Source organism: Rhinolophus sinicus, chromosome 5 (genome assembly GCF_057876585.1).
Source record: "Rhinolophus sinicus isolate RSI-liver-muscle chromosome 5, RSI-T2T, whole genome shotgun sequence".
Classification (NCBI taxonomy): Eukaryota; Metazoa; Chordata; class Mammalia; order Chiroptera; family Rhinolophidae; genus Rhinolophus; species Rhinolophus sinicus.
Genome location: NC_142505.1, coordinates 103,426,113 through 103,448,775, shown reverse-complemented (window position 1 = coordinate 103,448,775; position 22,663 = coordinate 103,426,113). Strand labels below are relative to the sequence as shown.

Below are 22,663 nucleotides of genomic sequence, written 5' to 3'. Positions count from 1 at the left end.
CTATCCTTGGTTCCTAAGAGTGAATGAATCTCAATTCTGGGGCTCTCCTGGCAAAGCCCCGTCCCTTACCCAGTTACTTCCCTCTCCCTCCTCTGCTTCCTCCTCCCTCGGGCTCTCGGTTGCTCCAGCAAAGTTCCCAACTTAGTCTACATGACGCGCAGCGCAGCCAATGGGAGGCGGAGCTGGCATGTTTTATTTATTTATTTTTTTTTGGCTAGGGGTTGGGGGGGAGGCGCAGGAGGGGTGGGCCGCGTCTCTAGTGTCTGCCCTGCTCAGTGAATGGAGAGAGCGAGCGCCGGCCAGCTCGCCTGGCTGCCCCGTGCCCCAGCCGCCGACGCTGCGCTCCCCAGCCCGGCCCCAAGCCGGACCTCCCCGGGCTCCGTGCCCCACTGCTCTAGCCCCAGGACCCCGACCCGGCCCACGCTCGGGGCCGCGGGCCAGCGGGGACAGGGGGCGCTCGGTACCTGGGCACTCCGAACGATGCGCAGCGGGGCAGCGCCAGCCCCGCCGATGGAGCTGCTGCTGTCGCCGCCGCCCGGCGCGCCCCACTCCGCCCGCGCCCCGTGCGCCTGAGCGCCGAGCTCGCTCCTCCTCCGCGCCAACTCCACCGCCCGCTCCCCAGGCCGCCCGTGCTCCCCCGCGCCTCTCCGGGCTTCAAGCGTCTTGCCCCGCCAAGGCAGCCTTCTCCGGGCGCGGGCCCCTGCACACCATGGTCCCCGGGAGGACAGGGTCCGGCGCCGCTGTGCGCGCCCGCCTGGCGCTGGCCTTGGCGCTGGCGAGCGTCCTGAGCGGGCCCCCAGCCGCCGCCTGCCCCACCAAGTGTACCTGCTCTGCCGCCAGCGTGGACTGCCACGGGCTGGGCCTCCGGGCGGTTCCCCGGGGCATGCCCCGCAACGCCGAACGCCTGTGAGTACCCCTGCCAGCCTCCATTCGGGCCACCCACTAGGGTCCCACAGAGGGGCCCCCAGGCGCCAGATCCTGCCTTTGCCCTCGGTCACGTTGCATGCATTCTCTGCTCTGACCCTCTCCTGGATGGGATCCTCCATTCTCTGACTTAGGGGTTTGTGGCTTTAGGCAGGTCTGGGGATAGAGGTCTGGAAGCCCCTTGTGATGAGTAGAGTAGTGCCTCTCCTGGGTTAAAGGCTCCAGATGCAGGGCCCACTGACAGCTTCCAAGCAGAACGCTGGCAGGAGATGTGGGGAGGAGAGAGAACACTGCAGCCAGTGAGGTCTTAGGGTGACGGTAAAGGGTCTGCGCTCATTAAAGAGGGGCTTGAAGGGAAGAGCTGAGGGGTAATTGGGCTTTAGGGCGCCGATACAGGAGAGAGGGCCCCAGACTGTGACCCGCTTGGAGATCCGAACGGCCGGGCCAGCCGCTCTCTGGCTGCCCTTGCAAGGAAAGTTGAGCGTGTGTGTGAAGGTCTAACTTCTGAGGAACCAAAAGAATTCAGAGTGGGTGCTCGCAAAACCTGCCCTGCCTGGAGCGCAGCCTTGGAGATGCCAAGTTGCAGCCCCGGTGAATTTTTTATTGCTTGGTTATAAATGCCTCCCCAAAAGGGCTGGAGAATGGAAATGCTGACAGCCCTTTAAATGAGACCGAGCGCTATAATCTTACAAACCGCACTCAGCCTAGGATCCTGGGCTTGGCAGGGAGAGGAGAGGCACTTGGAGAGTGGGATGGATTGACCCTCGTTTTAACCTCAATTGTGCAACCAAATATTTACTTTTCATATGTCAACGTTTTGGAAACATTCATCATTTTGATCCTCCGACCAAATTCAAAACTTGGATTTGGGGTGGGTTCTTCCTAGCCATCAGTTGGGAAGTTGGGAAAGGAGGAAGAAATGGTGGAGCCGGTGGGAACTGGCCTGGGATCATAGCCCAGAGTGGGTGAGGGTTTGCTCTCCGGTGGCGGACTTCTCCAGGTCTTAGTCTCCTGCCATCCTCTTTCCCCACGTGTCTTAGGGGTAGGTGCCTGAGTCTTCCATTCTGCCTTCTTGACTTTGGGCTGGGAGAGAGTGGTGATGAGACTGAGATGAACTGTCCTAGAGTGTGTTATCCTTGTGAATCACCTCCTGTCACCCCATTTCTTCTCTTCCTTTTCCTCTTTACATGTCCCTGGGTGGAGACTCAATAGAACCGCCTTTTTCCTGGAGCTTTCCTTTGGCTCAAAACATTTTTTTCCTCCCACTGCAGAGATTATTCTGTGGGGTTGAACCATGCGATTCTAGAGGGTTAGAGCTGAATCTTCATTAACACATGTAGAAAAGAAGGCTCAGAAATGTGAAATGACTTGCCCAAGGTCATACCCTAAGTTGATGGTGATGAAAGGACCAGAATCCAGGTTCCCACAATTTAAGTCAGACAGTATGTTCTACCATACCAGTGAAAAGGGGGTTTGGTGGTGTTTTCGTCTGCCTATAACTTATAAAGTAAATCCCCCTCCCTCCTCACGTCAGGGCCAGCCACATGAGTTAGTGAAATAATAACTGTGGTTAATGTTTAATGAATGCTTTTCCTGCTCAATTTGTTTACATGTGCTATCTCTTTGAATCTCTATAATAGTCTTATTAGTTATATAGATAATGCTTATTATTTCACTTAACAGTTAAGTCATCTTGTGACTTGTTCAAGGTCATGTAGCTAGTGAAGCGTTTGAATTTGAGCGTATTGGCTCCTAAGGCCACACCTAGTACTCTGCTGGACATTCTTGGAGCAAGGGTTAGTTGGGCCAAGATCTATAAACAGAAGACGGCCTTGGGAAGGTTCTGGCTGGGCCTGGGTCTCGGAATAGGCACTTCGGCTGTACCTTACAACATTCAGCTTGCTTTGACATTAGCTGTCCTTTTGGGGCCTTGCGATTACTTCTCCCCCATCTTCAAAATCATGTTGCATGTTTGGGAAACCAAGGAGAGTAGACCCCTCTCCTCCTGGCATATAGGAAGTCTTCAAACGCTGCAGGCACATCACTGTAGCGAGCAGGCCACCCAACCACCTCCCCCAGGAGACCCAGGCAGCTCCGGGCTGCCCATTTGCTCTACAACTGGAGAAGCTAGGCAGACATCGGAGTCCTGGGCATTCCCTGGGCCCGCTGCTGTAGTCATGGTCACTGGCCGGCATCGACAGGGTAGGAGGTGCTTTGGAAGAAATACCTGTGTCTCACCTGCCTTGGTTCTGGTCACTGGGACTGCTTTGGCTGGGGTGCTGGGGCTGATACGGCTGCCAAGGCTGGCCCTCATTCTCGTCTCCTTCCTCCCCAGGAAAGGGGGCAACGTTTAGGAGACAGCTGGGCCCAGGGGGTCTGCAGGGGTCACGAGCAGCCCACCAGCAGTCTTTCAATCCCTCACTGTCTCAGTCAACTCAGATGTAGCATTTCAAGTCTGCAGACTTGTGGAGGGATAGTTGGCATTCCTCTGCAAAGGCTTTCTTTAGGGAGGAATTTCTCCTTCCTTCTTTCCTTCATTCATTCAACAAACATTACTTGAGCCTTTATGCATTCCAGTAACTGTATATAAAACCATTGCGTATACAGAAGAAAGCCAGAAATTCAACGTAAAGAATGTAAGCAAAGGACGGGGGAAGGAAACTTCCTTTAGTGAGGACTTCAAACTCCTCGGGGCTGTTTTCCAAGGGGCGTAAGTTTTGTCAGCACTGCCGTCAGATGCTCGGGACCTTCCTCAAGTCCACTCTTCTGATCCCAAATGTTTACATTGTGTTTTATAACAAAAAAGACGCATTTTCTCTCTTCTTTATTTTTGCTGCTCTACCTCCCAAAGAAGCTTTACTGAAGGTGCGTGTGTGTGTGTGTGTTTGGTTGGTGTTTCTGATTCTGAGGCCTCGTCCATTCATGCTGTGCCATTAAGAAAAACCTGCATGGGGATAATGTGGTCACCATTTGGACTTTGCTTTCGGCCTGGAATGGGGCCTGTTGAATTGTTTGTAATTAAGCTGCTATCAGAGTTGGGGGGCTGTGTTCCAGCTCCTTCTCCATAATGTCAGCACATCTCACAGAAAGAGAAACTCTGTCGTTTATAAACTCCTGACAGTCCTTTCCCCCTCAATGAGGAGGTGACACCCACAAGAAAGCTAAATAAACGCAGAGGAGAATTCAGTGTAATTTATTATCCGTGCAGCAAAGATAGAGGACAGGAGGAGAGGAAGTGAACAGTGGTGCCTGAAACAAAACATTTACCATAGAGCACAGAGTAAACAGATGTTGCCTTTACCCTTCTGAGTACAAAAGGAGCCCACAGATGTAATTCTTCTCCAACCACAATCTCGGCCTGGAAAAGAGGAGACAGATGAAAATGAACTCTCATGTGGGGCCCCTTCTCCCCGGCCTGCCTAGAGGCAGAGGCCCACTTCTCACCCGCAGCGAGGTGGTGGCCTGAACAGCGGAGTGGGGCAAGAGTGGACATCTTTGGTTTTTCACTTGGCTCCAGAACATGCTGGAGACTGCTGTATTTAAATAAACATTTCCTGTTTGCGAAGGAAAACGGGCGAAAGGCTGAAACGTGAGAATGTGGTAACTTAATTTTCTCCGTCACTCCAGATGACGGCAAACTTCGCTGGTGGTTGGGTCCAATAAAAACCCACACCGTATCATAGGCTTTCCCTCACTTGACCACAGAGGTCCCGAGGTCAAGTGGGAGACTTTCCAAGATGCTCAACAGCCAAGCCCTGCTTTCTCGGACTCTCTGCCCTCAGGGCCAGCTAACAATGCCAGGGGCAAGCTGGTGAATCACGGGGCCTGTCTGAGCCAACCATGATGATGTGGCCTTTAGGGAAGCCCAGTGCTCTCCTGGCAAGTCTGCTGGGCTGGACATGAGCAGTTGAGCGCACACACCTCCAGTGCGCTGTGCAACTCTGAACAGATTGCTTTACCTCTCTGGGCCTTGTTTTCCTGAAAGTAGAAACTTAGTGTAGTCTTAATGGTTTTTCATGTATGGTCCTCTTCCCCAGTATCTAGAACAGGACCTGGCACATAGTAGGCTTTCAAGTAATATATGCTGACTAAATGAATGATGATTCTCAAAAATGCAAGTCTTTCTTTAGTTCTTACAAGTGAAAGATGGGCAATTAACAGATTTGTATTTTTATGTTTGGCTTCAGGCAATTTACTAGTAACCTATTACATGAGTTATTAAGGGTTTCTAAAATTTGGCTTTCGTGAACTAGACATTATTGCCTTACTAGAGTTACCAAGGATTCCTAATGAGTGATTCACTCTGGAGTCTGGTTGCCAGGTGTTGCTTAGCAACCTTAGAAAACTCCTACTGTGCACATGCCAGTGAAAAGAGCTAGAAATCCTGAACACTTAAACCATAGGACTTTCTAATCAGGAACTCAGCGGCGTCATCCTGCACTCTCTGTGGCTTTTGATGGTGGCTCTTCTTGTATTGATTGATGTATTTGTAGGATCATTATTAAGTTTTGCTTTTGCCCATCATCTGGCTCTTGTGTTATTTCTGCATATTTGCCATTTTGATTGTTATATTGTTTCTCTCCAGCTCCATTTGTTGTCACTGAGTTCTTTCTCCCCTAGAAGGTGAAAACAGTGGGTCTGAGCATTGTGGGATCTTTTGGGTCGACTAAATGGGCTGTGGCAAGGTGTCAGAGCCCCGCGCCTAGTGGTTTGGGCGTGGGCTCTGGAGATGGCTCTGGTTTGAGTTTTGGCTCTGTTACGTCCTTGCTGTTGTACCCTGGGCAGTCATTCCAGTCCTCTGGGCTGCAGTCTGTTTAATCCCTTTGCACCATATTTCCACACCGATAACACAGGATGATAATTGCATGGGCCCCATGGGAATGCTGTGCACGTGGCCCAAGACAACCCATGTAATGCGCTCAAAAAAGTGCCCAGCACAGTGTTTCATCCACTCCTGCTCCTTTTCCTTCCTTGTAAAGGGCACAGTAAACATTCCTCTTGGGGAGGATTAAAGGAACTAATGGGCAGGAAGTGCTTAGCACGGTACCTGGCACGGAGTCCGCCACACACTGGTAAAGATGGTGGCCATGGCCGTTATTGCCAGCTCTTCATCTCAGGCCCCATTCAGCTGGAAGTTCGAGATGCCCACCCTAAACATACCCTGTGGAGGTAAGCTCCTGGCCTGTGGGCAGGCTGTGCCCAACACCCTCGTGCCTGCTCTCCTCCCGCTCCTCTCTAGTAAAGCCCAGGTTGGCCTCCCTTCCATGAAGAGGGGATTACGGTTGAAGTGATTTATGTCTTTTCCATGGGTGTGCTGCTTTGTGGTATATTTAAATAAAGAATGCAGTTTACTTATTTATTTGGGGTGGGGGGCGGGTTGGATTTTCAAGGGGAATTTTTGGCCCTGACTGGTTTTTTTTCAATGCTCATTCCTCCTGTCTCTCCCTAAATACCTCCTCATACTGACTTCCCGTGCCTGCCTCCATTACTGCTTTTACTTGAAACAGCTGCATTTAACTAGCATGCTCCACCCTCATTATGTAAGGTGGTCTTAACCCTTTTTAGAGCTGCTGAAAAGAAAAAAAACAAAAACAAAAACCAAGGCTTGGAAGCTTTTCCGGAGAGCTTTTCTGAACCACCACTACTTCCGGAGAGGACAGAGGGTAGAGGGTTCCCGCTGGGGTACAGGGTGTTGACTTTTCAAGACTCTCATTAGTCATCACTCTCTGAAATTCAAATCAGCCTCACCCAGGTGGGAAGAGCTCACACTGGGAATCCTTTGCTTCTCTGTTCTGAAGACCTGGGTTGTGTTTTCTAAGTACTGTGATTGCTGGTCTACCAAAGGCTATACGTTCCTCCCCACCCACTGTGGTCTTCATAGATCTGTTGCCAGAACCATCTGATACAGCTCTTCCCTGTACATTGGTGGAGGATGTGTGATTTGAAGTCCTCAATACTGAGCAGATAGGGAGGTGGGGAAGGTAACGATATTTGTGGGTAAAGGTGTGGACTCCAGAGCCAGATGGGGCTCCAGTCCTGGTGTACTACTTACTAGCTGGGTGATCTCAGTTTCCTCATTTGTAAAATGGGAATAACAATGATATCTCCTTTATAGGATGGTGTGAGTATTGAATTAACTCACATCGATTGCTTCAATCATGGTGTATCCTCTATAAGTAGTCTTATAATTATTAGTATTGTAATCCTTATTTATTAGTCTTCCTTCCAGAGCATGCTCAAGATAAAATCTGATTTGGAAAAAAATATGATAAATTGTTAGGGTTGAAAGGGGTTCTCTTGTCCAAATTCCAACCATGTGCATGCTGAGCTTCCACCAACATACGAAGGGTGATCAAAGAATACGGTGAATGCTGCTGCCAAGTGCCACCCAACAGGAAGACAGGGATCTTCAATATGCGAAGTGGCACATTGGACCTGAGTAACAGTGTGTGACAAGTTTCAACTTGTTTGGTGCAGTCAGTAAGGTGTGAGCTACAGTTGAGAGAAGGTGTATTTTAAAATGTGTAGTAAAGCATCCTCCATCATGATAACGCTCCGTGTCACACATCGCTTCTGATATACGGCAGTTTCTATCAAATAAAAACATTACAGTGTGTCCTCATCCACCTGTTTGGCTGAATCTGGCACCTTGCGATTTCTGTCTCTTCCCCAAAGTCAAAATGATTCAGGACATCGAGGCAGCCACGACAGTGCAACTAGAGACACGAGAGAGGACTCTGGAACTGCTTCAGAAAGTGGCAAGAATGATGGGGTAAATGTGCTTGATGCAAGGGGGAGTATTTTGAGGAGGATTAATGACAATGTGTCTTTTACTGTAATAATTTTTTTTTTAATTTAAACATTCACCGTATTTTTTTTATCACACCTCATAATTTTGGAGAAAGTGAAAGTGGTCATTCTCCTTTACTTGATTACGTTCAATGGTGAGGAACTCAGTTCTTCCTAAAGCAATTTATTCCATTTTTAAAAACAGTTCTAAGAATAAATTTTTCTTTGGGGGTTGAACTTTTCTCCCATTGATTGTTGTTAAACAGAGCAAGTATAATCCTTCTTTCAAATGATAGGATTTCAAAAATCTATTGCTGTTGGGTTTCTCACCACCCACTTATCCAAGTCTTCTCTTTTCTTCCATAGATTTTTATAACTTCCTCAACTATTGTGCATGTGTTAGACTCGGAGGCAGGCTCTATCCCCATTCCTAGTTATCTTATTCTAAATAGGTTCCAGTTTTCTTTGCCTATGTTACTGTGAGACCATCCGCTGTCATGCTATCTTGACTTTCATCAATGTGTTTTAAAGGGACGTTTTCACTTTGGACGGCCACCCCCTGGTTTGGTCATTTGATCGGGCTGTTCACTGTATTCTCAGTGTCTCCCTTGCCCTCCCTGCTGTTGATCCTATTCTCTCTCATTCATTCCAGACCCAGACTTGTGCAGTTGACTTTTTGGAGTCTAAGTGCAACAGTTTGCATTTATCCTAATTAAATTTTGGCTAATGGTTTCATTTCATCAGCTTTTCAGGAACATTTTCTATTTTTATTTTCTCCTCTAGCATATTAACCACTGCTCTCCCCATTTCCTCTGCAATTTCAGTGACCTTGCCCTATGGATCTTTATCCAAGTTGTCAATATAATCAGCAGTGTCCTGTCTGCTTTTCTCAAAGTCGTTCTGTGGTCTGGGGTGTGGATTACATAAATACATTGTCCTGTTCTTTCTGGCTGGGATGGATAAAATTGTTGAGGTCTTATTGGCCCATAGCATCTTCTTTCCCTGGGGTTCTGTTCATATTTTCTCTGGAATGAATTCCTATTAATGCTTAATTCCTTTGTTTGTTGAATTTTCTCTAACCTCTTGGTTTCTCATAGCACGTTCCATCATGACTTTAGCTTCATCCGTGTCCTATTAGGCTGGTGCCAGAAGCCCACGGATGTGGTGTGTGTGTGTGTGTGTGTGTGTGTGTGTGAGATTTTCTCCTGGAAAATATTTCAGCCTGAGAAACTGAGCCCTTCTGTCAGCAGTAGAGCTTGTCTGAGAACCCTCAGCTTCTTAGTGATTTCCTTTACCATCTTGGGTACCCATTTGCACAGGCTCCTTTGCTGGAGTACTGCTGTGACTGGATGTGAAGAAGGATGAAGCATAGAGAACAGAGGTCTACAGGCTCTCCCGAAATCTCTGTAAATCACCACCACCACCACCACCACCATGACCACAACTGCCAGTTATTGAGCCCCCTTTGTGCCTGGCACTGCTTTCATACTTGACACACACGGACTCACTTCATCATCTAACAATCATGCAAGGCAGGAACTCATACTGTCCTCACTTTATAGATGAGGAAACTGAGTCATAGAGGTGCAGGCACTTCCCCAGGTAGGAGCCGAAGAATCAGGGTTCATCAGGTAGGCTGGTCTCAGGTCTGCCCTGCAACTACTGGTCATGTCATTCCTCCCAAATCTTTTAAGACAGCCCCTTCTCTGTCTTCCAAACTCAATTCTCAAGGAACAACTAGAAGAGAAAAACAATGAGTCCCAGTTGAACCAGTGGGCATCGATTCGATGCAAGGCATCCAGAGAGGAATGCCAATGCTACGTTCTGGACACCTGGTGTCCAGATTGGGGACGTAGGTGGCATTTGAATTGGAGCTTGAATAGGGTTTCTATAGGTAGAAATGGGAACATGTACAGATTCGTACATGTCTGTGGTTGCGCGGAACCTAAGAGAGCATGAGCCCAATTTAAAATGATGGGAGCTGCCCTTTAGGGAGTTTTATCTAAAAGGGCATTTGGAACAGAATCTAGTAGGTCAAGTCTTAGGGAAAAACATCACATGGCTATGTGGCTAATTGTTATTTTTTTAAATTTTGAATTCGGGAGATAAACCCTCCAAGAATAGTTCTGATGAGCCCTCTTGGCCAGTATTTTTCCCCACAAGTATCTGCCTTGCTCTGGACAGGAATTGCCTTCTTTTCCAGTTAGATGTCTTAATACTTACTGCTCACTTTCTCTCAGCCATGATCTTAAGGCTCCCCCTACCTTGAGATCAGGTCCTACTAGAACAGACGGATATAAGATGCGTCCTGGCAGGAATGAATGTGACTTCACTTTTCACAGTCTTATCACTGCTTGTGTGGGCTCAGACTCCTCTTTTCATGTCCGAAACGCCAGTCTGGGTTCCTGACCCCTGATTCATTGTGCACTTTAGCAGCAGTGTGGGTTGTGGTTCCTGAAAGTCTGCCAGCACATTTAACCACCCACCTTGCCTCTCTCTTGAGTTTTTGGCCTCCCTAGTTCGTGTCTGCTACCCAGCATACCCATTCCTTATTCCCCTGCCCTCTACAGTTAGTGTCTGCCTTAACTCAGGCTGGTCTGCAGGGTGTGGACTCCATGGACCTCTTCTCATCTGAGGTTTGTGGGCTTGACTGTAGACGTACACACCTTGTGCATCTCTCCCTGAGCCGGAGCTGCTCCTGACCCCGCCATTGGCTGTCCAGCTTGGCCTCTTGCTCTCTCCTCCCCTCATGCAGCTCTCCTTAGCCTCGGGACTGAACCTAGACTTGTACTATCTAAGCTTCAGCTCCCGAGACTGGATTTGAGGAGGATTTTTATGACCTGGGCCTTCATCGGAGACTGGAGGTTCCCAACCCATGGTTGAGTCTTGGAAATAACTTCAGACTTCGTCTTCATGGCCATCTGAAGCCTGTTTTGATGCCCAGGGTGGTGTGTAGAGGACACCAGGGCTGGACTCTGTCAAAGATGAATAACAATGTGCCCCTGAGCTCCCTACAACTCAAGAGAACAGAGCAGATTGTTCTGTGATTGGGAAGCTAAGTGAGGATGATGTCATTGGAGAGCTGTCCTGCTCAGAAATGTGTTGCAGGAATCTCTGGACTGTCTAAAACTTTCCTGACATTCTTCTTTATTTTTTTTTTTCCTCCTCTCATCTCTTCCTAGCTCTAGACAGTAGGTAGAAAAGTATTTTGTATGTGAGGTTTCTAAGTGGTATTAATGGGAATCCAATGGGGAGTACAACTTGACGTAACCTTAAATGAGTAAAAAGACCTAGGCAGAATTGTGGTCTGCGTCATTTTTTTAAACTGTGGGACGTTGTTGGAGTATCTTTCCGAGTCTCGTTTGCCTCATCTGTAACCTTTAGAATGGTAGGAATAACACTTCTCTCATAGAACTGATGCAAGTTTTAAATGAGATCAGATATGTACAAATGCCTCCTCTATTCAGTGCTATGCAAATACTTGAATTCGTCCACCTGCAATGTCTGATTTTAACCACGGGATCCTGTATCTGAAAGACGATCAGGGTTTGTCTTAGAATCTTGCATTCACAGGTGAGGAAACTTGATAGCTGAAAAGCCTTGCTCAGACTTACCCATGTCTTCAAACTCTTACTGGGCTTTTCCTTTTCACTCATCAAGATGCATCTTTCACAAATGCAAATGTAGCCTCGCAACAGGCATGCTAGCTACTCAACCAGCTTGAGTTGAGAGGACTTTTGGCCTAACTAAGTAATTAATAAGTGTCAGTTTCCAAGAAAGTAGAACCAAAGAAGGGGCTCTGTGATGGAGGGTTATTTAAAGGAGCTGTTTATTGAGAGTCTATTATGTGCTAGGAACAGTGATGAATAAGCGAGTGAAATGTCCGCATAACTAGAACAGCTCAAAATAATAGGAAATCACTCTGGGTGTTGCTTCCCACCCAATGACTGACGAGGGAAAGGCCACCATGCTAGGTTCAGAGTGATTTATGAGATGGTAGGGGGAAGTGCTAGACACCAAGCCGTCAGGAACCACTGAGTAAAGCAAGCCCCACTCATCCCTTTAAAGAGGTACAAATATGTAGAAACATTCACACATCATTAAAAAAATAGTACATATAGAATTAAGAAAAAAAAAACTCATGGGGAAAATATTAATCTGAGAACAATTGTCTCTGAGAAAGCATTCAAGTATGCCTCTGCAGCTAGCTGGCAAACAGCGCAGGGTCTGCATTTTATTAGAGCCCCAAGTCTTAGAGCACTAGAGCGCTGACCTTATTTGAGAAACATTTCGTAAACACGGACACACAGCACAGCAGCATTTGAGCTACAATGAGATACAGGGCCTCCTTCGAGAGGCCAGCTTCCCCTGTTGGGCTGTTCCAGCTATAACTAGACCACTGGATATGGTTTCCCTGTGGTGTTAATTCCCTCATTCTCCTCTCTTAGCTTTAACTAAGCAGGTAGGAGTTTTCCCCCGGGGGGAAATGCGGGGGGCACTTTGGACTGAAATTTGCTCTTTGGGCAGCTTTGTGGGATAGTCTGTGGGGGAACTCGGCTTTGAGGGGAAGGGTCTAAGAACTGTCATTTGGCCCAGTTTTTTTTTGGAGATCTTGTCTTGCGTCTGGAGACCTGTCATGCATGTATGTAGGAGGGTGGGTCTCAGGCAGCATTCACTTACTGCTTTGGAATGGAAGCCCTGTGGCTTGCAATAGCTCTAAGAAACACGTGCACTACATCTCCTCCTACTAGAAGTTGGCATTTTTCTTTCCATCCTCTGCCAGCTTACAAGCCTGAATTTCTGCCACGGAACTTGGTTCTGTCCCTCCCCCCTCATTTCCTCCGGTGGCCAAGAGATTTTCAGGCTTTTGAGGTCTCTCTGGAGGTCATCTAGTCTCCCCCTCCCCACCGATCTCGGCCCTCCTGGACAGCTGAATGTCTGTAATGGGAGGGGGCCTCAGAAGAAGTTCGCCCTGCTTTCCTTTCAGCCTTGTTCACAGCGTTTGGTGCTCACTAAAGATCTCTCAGAGCCATACGAAGCTTCTGCCAATCTGGAAAGCTAGGGAGACAGAAGAGGGATGGAATCTAGTACAAAAAATAAGGACTTGTGGAGCCAGAGGGGAGAGGCACCAGATGGGTGATTTCGGATTGCAGATCATATCCTGAGGGCCATCAGCACCAAGGTAGTTTGTTTAGCTTCTAGAATGGGAAGATCTCAGATAGGAAATCTGCAGGGAAGGAGCACTGGGAACCAGGACTGGAGCAGGAATCCAAATGGGAAGGCCACTTACTTCCTGGGAGTTTTAACAACCCTAATGCACTGCCCCCTGCCCACTAATTACTTCATACCACAAGATGGTAACCAGTGTGCTCTGTTTACTCTGTTAGGCGAACATGCTAATACTTTTTAAAATGTTTCCCATACGCTTCCTCCTACCATGTGCCCTCCTTGTATGTTCTAGAAATTTCCCAAAGACCTAAATCTCCTCTGGGTTCTCTCCTGACTGGAGCTGCATGCTGATTTGAGCCATATTCAGCCAGGAAGCTCTCTTCTGCCTTTAAAACAGGAAACATCTCCTTCTGAGAAGACTGCACTCCAGTTTTCTTTGTCTGTGTTGCTAATGAACAAAGAGGCCCTATTGCAAAACAGCATTTCATGAGCAGAGTGGGCCCGAGAGCACCTCTTGCCAAATGTAGCTGTGTGTAGTTGTGTGGGGGGAACAGCTTTGTTAAGAGGAGGACAGAGGGAGGAGGCTCTGGGGAAGTGTCAGCAGCGGCCGCATGGGATAGTGGGTAGAATGCTTGCATGGGAATGTGGGGACCTGGCTGGACGTCAGCCACGCTGTGTGACCTTGGACAAGTCACTTGACCTCTCTGGGCCTCAGTTTCCTCATCTTTAAAGGGAGTGAGAGGAGTAGACTGGAAGGTCTCTAAGGATCCTTTCAGCCTGATGCATTCTCACTTCTGGGGGCTGGGATTTGGGGTTTAGACCTGAGCCAACATCTAGCCAACCCAAGGGACTTTCTGAAGGCAGTCGAGAGGCCAGGACAGCTGCTTCAGGGAGTGGCTGGGCCCTGATTAAGGCTCAAATAATTAGCTCAGCTCCACAGTAAGCCTTCTGAAATTAGGAAAGAAAAAGATGTTTAGTTTCAAAAATAGCAGTTGGTGTTTCTTACAACTGCGTGGCTTTGGGCTTTGTGTACTTTCTGCGTAGACATCATTTCCCTCCCTCTCCAGCAGAGCGGTTCAGAGTATCCATGCCAGAGTTCGTGCGACCTGGGCTGGAATGCCATCACAAGCTAAGTAACCTTAGGCATGCTCTTTCACAGGAACGCGCTGGGCTTGCTGGGAGGCTCACATGAGGTAATAAATGTCAAGCTCGGAGGACAGTGCCTGGCTGGCATTAAATAACTGCTCCAAAAGCCGTAACTCTGATGACTTACGGCTGCTTCGCAAACCACCCCAACACTTGGTGTTGTGAAGCAACACCGATTTGATTATGCTGCATGATTCTTTGGGTCAGGATTTTGGCCATGGCTCAGCAGTACGGCTTCTCTCTGCTCCCTGATGTCTGAGGCTTCAGCAGGAGAGTGCGCGAATGACTGGGGGAGACGTGAACAGCAGGTGCTGGAATCCCCTACGGGCGGCTGGCTCACGTGTCTGACACCCAGGCCCAGCTGACTTGAGGGCTGTACTCAGCAGGGACTGCTGACCTGAGCACCTACAGGTAACCTCTCGATGGGGCTTGAGCTTACTGCAGCAAGGTGGCCTTAGAGTTGTCTGACTTCATACATGGAGGCTCAGAGCTCCGAGAATAGTTGTACCTTTGAACAACTCAGAAGTTGCGTGGCATTTTAGGAACTAGCCTTACAAGCAACATAGTGTCTCTTCTGCTGTAGCCCAGATTCAAGGATGGAGACCAGCTCCTGAAGCAAGAAGTCCCAGAGACTCTGCCGCCATGTTTTAAATCCTCTATAGCCATATAAATATCATCCTTATCTTCTACAATGTGTAACTAATCTCTTAACTAGATTAAAGTTGCTTGACGGCAGGAGCTGTACATTTCTCTCCAGAGGCTTAGTACATGCTTGTGAAAATAAGACTAAGTCAATACATTTTAAAAAATCAAATTGGATAGGCCGGGGACTTGGTGGAAAGACCCTGCGCTTCAAAGCCAAAGAGATTTATTCGAAAAACATCTGTATTCAAAATGTACCCTTTGGCAAATCTTGCTTGTCTTTTTAGACTCAGTTTTCTCATCCAATAAAAAAGAGACAGTAGTATCTGTCTCCAGGATTGTTGTGTGCATTAGGGATAATACAGGCCAAATGCCCCACACATAGTTGGTGCTCATGAACGTTGTGAGGCATTGTGGCAAGTACACAGCCGCTCTGCGTAGGGAGACCCAGTTTCAAATCCCATTGCTTATTGTTCTGTGACTACTGTAAGTCCTTTTATCTCTTTGAGTAGTAGGATCCTTGTCTATAAAATGGGTATAATATTATGCGTTTAGGGTTCTTGTGAGGATAAGAAATCCGTTATATAAAAGTCTAGCTCCATCCCTCACATACAGTAGGTACTTAATACATAGTACCTACAAACTGAGTAGTCACAGTTAACAATTGTAGTTCTTTTGTTTGCATATTGATTCATCCATGAATTTATGCATTGACCAATTATTGACTTACTGCTAATAAGTCACAGTAGCCTCATTTCTCGAGGCCCACCATGCTAGGGTGTGTTGATGCCTAGATCTGGGAGGATACCGCACAGGATGAAGGGCATCCCTGGAAAGCAGCTCCCAGGCCCAGGCCAGCAGCTCGGGACAGCACGCTATTTGAATACATGTGCAACTGAGTTTTAATTGCCCCTGTTGGCTTTGACCTCAGAGCAGCCCTAGCTTCCTCGAGTTCTAACCATTTTGTTCAGATATCCACATGTCTCTTTTCCTCTTTGGGTCTAACTTCTTTCTTACTACAAGCAAGCGTGTTACCTCTTTACCTTGTGCCTGTTTTTGTTGTTGCCTTTTGAAAAGCATCGTTTTCCTGGCTCAAGTTTGGCAAACTGTACCAGCCTTATCTGTGTGGTACCAGCCAGGACATCAGCTTTCTTTTTTTAGATAGCTTATAGGACCCAAGGTTCTGTTAGAAACTATTGATTAGGAGCTTCTCCTTTTTCTCCCTAAGATCACCCCAAAGCCCCAGCCTTAGCCTTTAAAAAAAAAAAAAAAAAAGAATCTAGCTAATCTGATAAAGTACACCGACCTGTCTTTAGAAAAATGCACCAATTCATAATATTTTGCAAATGATTTTGAGGCCATTCACGAGCACCTCCCCAGGTGGTGTATTTCTTCTGAGTGACCTACCTGTTTCAGGGATTTTGATTACGTGGGCTCTGGGGTTTTGCTGAGCTCTACTTGCGGGTCATAATGTACCTGGGAGGCGCTCTTACGTCTTTTTGCTTTTAGACATTGTGTCTATCCCCTCCATTGTAGTGGACGTGTGTTGTGTTTGGGCTGCACAGGATTCAGTGTCCCCTCCTAGCGGAGTATCGTCTTCTTCATCCATGGCATATAGTCAGCTGGAATTGATCAGAGACCTTACGTTCTCCTGGTCAAGGGATAGGCTCATGACCCAAGTCAGTTCTACTGGATGCCTCTGCCTTGGACTTGAAATCTTGACCACAGGGACAAGGAGAGTGGACACGATGGCCTGCCGTTCATCTGAGCACTTGTGTAATGACCAGACATGCCTGTTGTGCTGTTCCCCATTGAATCTACAAGTCCCTGGTAGCCGTCTAGTGATTTGCCTTTTGCTCAAGTTCGTACACTTGTAACCAGATAACTCTAACTGAGAGAGCCACCGACGACAAACTTCTGGGGAGAAGGTGGCATAATGAGCAAGATGACGCCTGGCGTTTGGAGAAAGGCAGACCCAGATTTGAATCACAGTTTTCCGTTCACCAGCTGAGTACCCTTAGGCAAGTTCGTTTTTCTCTTAGGGTGTTGGCATCATTGTAAAATAAGGATAACGAGTCCAGAAACCCTGATTCTCAAACTAGGCTGCACACTGGAATCACCCAGGGAGATTTAAAAATGACCGATGCCTGAGTTTCATCCCCAGCCATTCTGATTTAATGATTTCGGGGTGCGTCCTGGGTGTTGTGATTCTATACAGCTCCCAGGTAGCTCTGATCTCCAGCAGTGTTTGAGAAAACTGACCTAAAGAAATTCTTCAAATCAAGGGAAGATTAAATAAGTTATGTAAAATACTTAGCATAATGTAGGAACTGGCAAAAGTTGCTCTTTCTTTCCTTTCTTAAGGTGAATGAGATTCACTTGCTTCTGCCACCAGCACCGTTTTCTTTGTTTGGAGTAGTCATAGCAATGCATGACAACCACAGTGCAATAGAACCCTACTTATTTATACCATTTGAGGTGAAGGCCAATCACGCATGTTGCCAGAATTATGGAACATAAAAAATGTGATTACATTCATATCCATGGAATAACTAGGGTGAGTTCAACAATGCTTTGTGAGAGCATTCTATGGAGTAACTGTGTTAAGGGATAGATGAAATTGCTTTATAATTACCATGGCAACAGCGACATTGAGTGTTGTCTTCCTGTGGGACCTGGCCCACGACCCAGATCTGCCTTGCAACATGCTGAGTGACCTTGGCTCAAGCAGGACCTCATCTCTTGAGTCCTCAGTTTCCCCAGAGCCCATGTTCCAGTTGGTGCAGGTTCAACAGAATTTTTAAGGCAGTATGTTGATGTGACAGCAGTTAAAACAATGATGAGAAGATCCTGTGGGCAGCAGAATGAAAGCAGGGCCCTGACCCTCTTAGAGGGGACAATTATAGATGTTGGTTCTTTCATCTCCTCTTAACCTTCTCCCGTATCTAACCGTGTAGGAAACTATCCAAACCTCTGTTCTTATAAAGTCCTTTCTATAAAGAGGTTGCAAAGGGAAACTACCTCAGTACTATTGACATTGGGGGCTAGGTGTTTTTTGTTGTTGTTGTGAGGGGCCATCCTGTTCATTAAAAATATTTAGCAGCATCCCTGACCTCTACTCACTAGATTCCCGTGGCATATACTACCCCCTACCCCAACCCCAGTCAGACGACCAAACAATGTCTCCAGACATTGCCACTTGTCCCCTGGGGGGACCAAATCACCTCTGGTTGAGAGCCACTGCTCTAGCCCAATCTCAGTGAAGTGCGCTTCAATTAATGAAGAGCATGACTGTGTATGGGCAGTCGTTAATCTCTGTAGTGCCTGCAGAGGTTTTCCCAGATGCACGTGAGCCAGACAGCTACCAGGAATCCCAACTTCCATTGTTACGGGTAGGGGTTCTGAGTTACCGAGAAGTTAATAGTAATAATAACCACGGCTGTCATTTATTGAGTGTTTATTATGTGTTACGTGCACGACTAAGTGCTTTATGTATTACATTGTCTCAATTAATACTTACACTGACAGAGTTTGCAAACCAGTGGCTAGGAGGCCAAATCCAGGCCTCCGACATGTTGTGCTTGGCTCACATGTATTGGCTCATATAATTGTTTTGTGTGGGTTTTTTTATGTCAGTGTCTTGCCAACATTTTAAGATTGGGTGAATTCATATAAAAACCTACTTCTAAGCTTCTTTTTCAAAAATTGGGAAATTTGGCAACAGGGGGTCAGCTTGGCTCTAAGGCAGTTATTGACTGGCTTTGAGATGACACGTGTCTATTTCACTGCAGTCCTCACCACTCCCTTAGTGACTCCAGCACTGAGACTATGTGTCAGCTGCCGTTTGGTGTCATGTTGTTTTCTTCTGCTCAGCCCAGCTTTTCTCGTTGATACCATCTTCTGGCTCCTCAGGCTGTTGTATTTGTGGCTCTTTCCTTACACCCACTCTCTGTTGGATATATTACTATTCTCATTTTAAAAATAGGAGAACTAAAGCTCAAACAAAGGAAGGGTCTGACCAAATTCACGCAGAAAATAAGCAGCAAAGCTGGGAGAGAAGCTGAGCCTTCCTACCTCAGCAGCATAGCCCTGCCTGGCATCACAGAGAAGCCGCTGGCAGAGTCTTCCTGCATCCTGGGATGCTCCAGCCAGATCTTCTGCCTCTTAGGGTTTGCTCAGAGAACCAAATCTCAGTGTTCCTTTTGCTCACCAGGAAACCCACATGTCACCAGGATGGGAAGAGTGTCCTCCGAGTGTAGCTCCCAAGCTGCGTTTTTCCCTGCGTCTGTGCCACTCTTTGGTCTGTGTCCAAAGGCTGCTCACACACTCCCACGTAGCTGAGGGGCCAGCTGGTGTGTGTGCTTCTCCCTGAGACAGGCCGCTTGCCTGCGGGGAGGATGTGATTGCTTTAGGAAATTAAGTGGGAGTGATTAATTAGGAAATGTACTGAGGACTCTGGAAAGAAATAGCAGAAAAGAAAAAAAAATTGGAACCCTAAATACAGAAATGCTTCTGGCCACATGGCTAAGGATACAGCGTTCAGTGGAGCCGAAAGCGTTCGATCCCATTTATCTGGTGCTGCAGCTTTGATACAGCCCCCTTGCATGGGGGTGCTGGAAGGAACCATGAAGTCAGCTGGCCCGACCTGTCCTTCCACTAAACGGTAAATGAAGGCTTGGAGAGACCACAGAGACCACCAGGAAAAGCTGGCAGTTTAGAAGGAGCAGCAGGGTTTGAGAGTTAGAAAGACCTGAGTTTGAATTCTTGGTGCGTTCTTGCTAGGTGTATAACCCTGGACAGATCTGAATCTGTGAACAGGCTCACTGTGAAATCCAGGTAGCATTGACTATTGCCAAGGGTCGTTGCAAGGAGTGAGTGAATAGAAGCATGAATAATGACAGCTAATAAATAATACGTGCCAGGCACTGTTCTAGCACACTGCCTGTGTTTTCTCAATTTTTACAGCAATCTTATGAGGTCGGTACTACTCTTAGCTCATTTTATAGATGAAAAACAAAGGCACTGAGAGTATGTATTATTTACTCAGTGTCCCATAGCTAGTAAGTGACAGAGCCAAGTTTCCCACGCTGTCGGACTCAGGAATGCACGTTCTTGACCACGACGCATCGTGCCTCATACACATGGTATACAGTTTATAGATAACACTACCTCATTAATAAGGAGAACATTTATGTGTGATATAATTTATATGTAATTTGTAATGTATGATATAATTCCTATACATTTTTTATATAAAATTTTAATATGTAAGGTGTTACATTAGGTTGAACCCTAGGGGTTTGCATTTTTGTTGGTAGAAGAGGTTGAATAATAGTAATTTTATAGAGTTCATCATCATATATGATACTGAAGTCATTTGGCTTTGTCTTCTTTGTGTACGTGTATGTGTGTATATTCAGAAAGAGCACACACACACACGTACACACACCGACGCAGCGGGTTTTCTCGTCCATCGCACGGGGCTAACATCCCTGCCACTTGGAGCTGCTGTACCATGTCCGTCAGACAATATGTGTGGAAAGCACCTAGCACAGTGCTCAATAAATAGGATCTATTGTGATTATCCGGTCACAGCCATGGCTCCCACACACCTGCAGGGGCCTGCTATGTAATGCTCCTTCTTTCATCCCCAGTGGCTTGGCTTTTGGTTTGAGGGTCTCCATGTACAATCAAACTTTTACGTTACAGGTGAAGTATTGAGCCCAGGAGCTATTTTTTATTCCATGGGATTTTTGATATTTTCAATATGCTTCAGTCTAATACAAAGCTTCTTGTCAGGCCAAGCTGAATACTGCTGCCTTCCATGCACATAAGAATTACGGTGCTGCCAGCATGAAATACCACTCTGCTTAGCCTCGTAGCTCATTCCTTCTGTGTTTTCTCTCGGGTCCTCATGGTACAGTCCCCTGCTGTTCTTACTGAATTTTTGGCTTGTCAGTCAACCTTCTCTTTGGTAACTCGACCCATCTGTGGGTTTTAATACAGTGAAAGTTCTTTCTGACCTCTTGGGGTGTGGCTTTTAGGTCTTGGCAGGAGAGCTGTGTGGTGATGGTTCTGCTCTCTCCTCAAACCTCTTGCCAAAATGAGCTTGGAGAGATTGGTGGCCCAGGTGGAGAGGAAACCAGGCTGAGGTCCTGGTCTTCAGTCCTGACTGCGGACCTGGATACGTATTGTCAGCCTTTCCTGTCAGCATGGGAGATGGTGAAGAGACTAAGTGAGGAGTCTGCCCTCCTCCTGAGCCACTTCTGCATTCCCAGGAGTCTTGGCGACCAGAGGAAGGAGCCGAGTGGGGGTTGTCTGGGTCTGTGCAGTCACAGAAACAATAAGAGCTCACTTTTATTGAGACCCCGCAGTGCATCGGGCACTGTGCTAAGTATTTATTGTTTCATTTAATCCTCACAAGGATAGGATCGAGTCCAAGCGGAGGCACGGAGAGGATACGCAGTTTGCTGTGGGCACACACATGACAAATGCTAAAGCTGTAATTCAGGCCAGGCTGTTTGACCTGTAGCTTTGGTTTCTTAACTACACACTCTATAGCTTAGTCTTCTTACTTTTGAGGTGCTACGAACTGGGCCCCCGTGACTCTAAAGCAGCAGGTTTTACTGATTGCTACGTGTAGGAACAAATGCACAGAGAGGCGCAGGTGGTCCCTGCATGAAAGCCCTGAGAGCGTGTGATCTCAGCTGTTGCCTGAGTCTCTTTTGTGGAATGGGGCTTCCTTGTGCGAGCTCAGGGAAGACTTGTGCAGGACCTCAAGTCCAAGGGAGTAATACAGAGCTGTAAACAGGAAGGCCCGTTCATTCATTCAGTCAACAAAGCTGTACTCAGTACACCCAGGTGTGCCATGCTCTGGCGAACCAGCCAGTTCTTCCCTCAGCAGTTTGTTCTTACAAAGAGCAACCTTATCATACCTACTACAATGGCTATTTAAAAACAACAAAAAACTAAAAGCTGAAGAAATAACAAGTGCTGGTAAGGATGTGGAGAAATTTAAATGTGATATAAAATGGTACAGCCTTTGTGGAAAGCAGTATGGAGGTTTCTCAAAAAGTTAGACATAGAATTACCATAGGATCCATCAGTTTCACCCCTAAATTTGTCAAAAGAATCAAAAGCAGGGACTCAAACAGATACTTGGATGCCAGTCTTCTAGAAGCATTAATCATAATAGCCAAAAGTTGGAAACAATCCAAGTGTCCATCAACATATGACTGAATAAACAAAATGTGCTATATATGTATCATGGAATGATACTCATTCCATGAGTACCAAAAGCCGTGACGTTCTGATAAATGGTACAATATGGATGAACCTTGAAAACATAGTGTTAAATGAAAAAAGCCAGACATAAAGGACACATATTGTATGATTCCACGTATATGAAATATGCAGAACTGGCAAATTCTTAGAGACAGAAAGTAAATTACAGGTTACTAGGGGCTGGCAGAGTTGCGGGTGGGGAATCAGTACTTAATGGGTACCAAGTTTCTGTTTGGGGTGATCAAGTTTTGGAAATAGATCATTGAGATGGTAATTGTGAATGTACCTAATGTCACTGAACTGTGTACTTAAAAGTGGTTAAAATGGTCAATTTTATGTTGATATACTTGACCACAATTTAATTAAAAAAAACAAAACAAAAACAATCTCATCACAAGAGGAACAAAGTCTGCTTTGTAAAGGAGCAAAATCTTAGAGAAATCCCTTTCTTACTCATCTTAGCACCCAGGCTTATGCCTAGCACAGGGCCTGACATACAGTAGGTATACATTTCTTTTTTGGCTGAACCAAACTGGGAACAGCTAATTTCATTTGTAGTTGAAAATGGCAGTGAGGCTGTTGAGTGTAAGTTTTACTACCATGGCAACTGTGGAACACAAAGATGATAAACATGAAAATGCAGTAATATTTTTGGCGGGTGTGATTAGCTGGAGGTGACAGGGCCTGTTGCAGGTAAATATTAAATTTA

At 46.7% G+C, this 22,663-nt stretch overlaps 1 protein-coding gene across 1 annotated transcript in view; it reads left to right on the top strand.

Annotated features, from left to right (window-relative positions):
• The first annotated feature begins 241 nt into the window (after positions 1-241).
• SLIT3 (slit guidance ligand 3) overlaps positions 242-22,663 on the top strand; it is a 553,294-nt gene continuing 530,872 nt past the window's right edge. Inside the window, exon 1 of the mRNA XM_019740962.3 lies at positions 242-906. Coding sequence (XP_019596521.3) covers positions 710-906 — 197 coding nt within the window. The 5' untranslated portion in view covers positions 242-709. The remainder of the gene's footprint in view (positions 907-22,663) is intronic.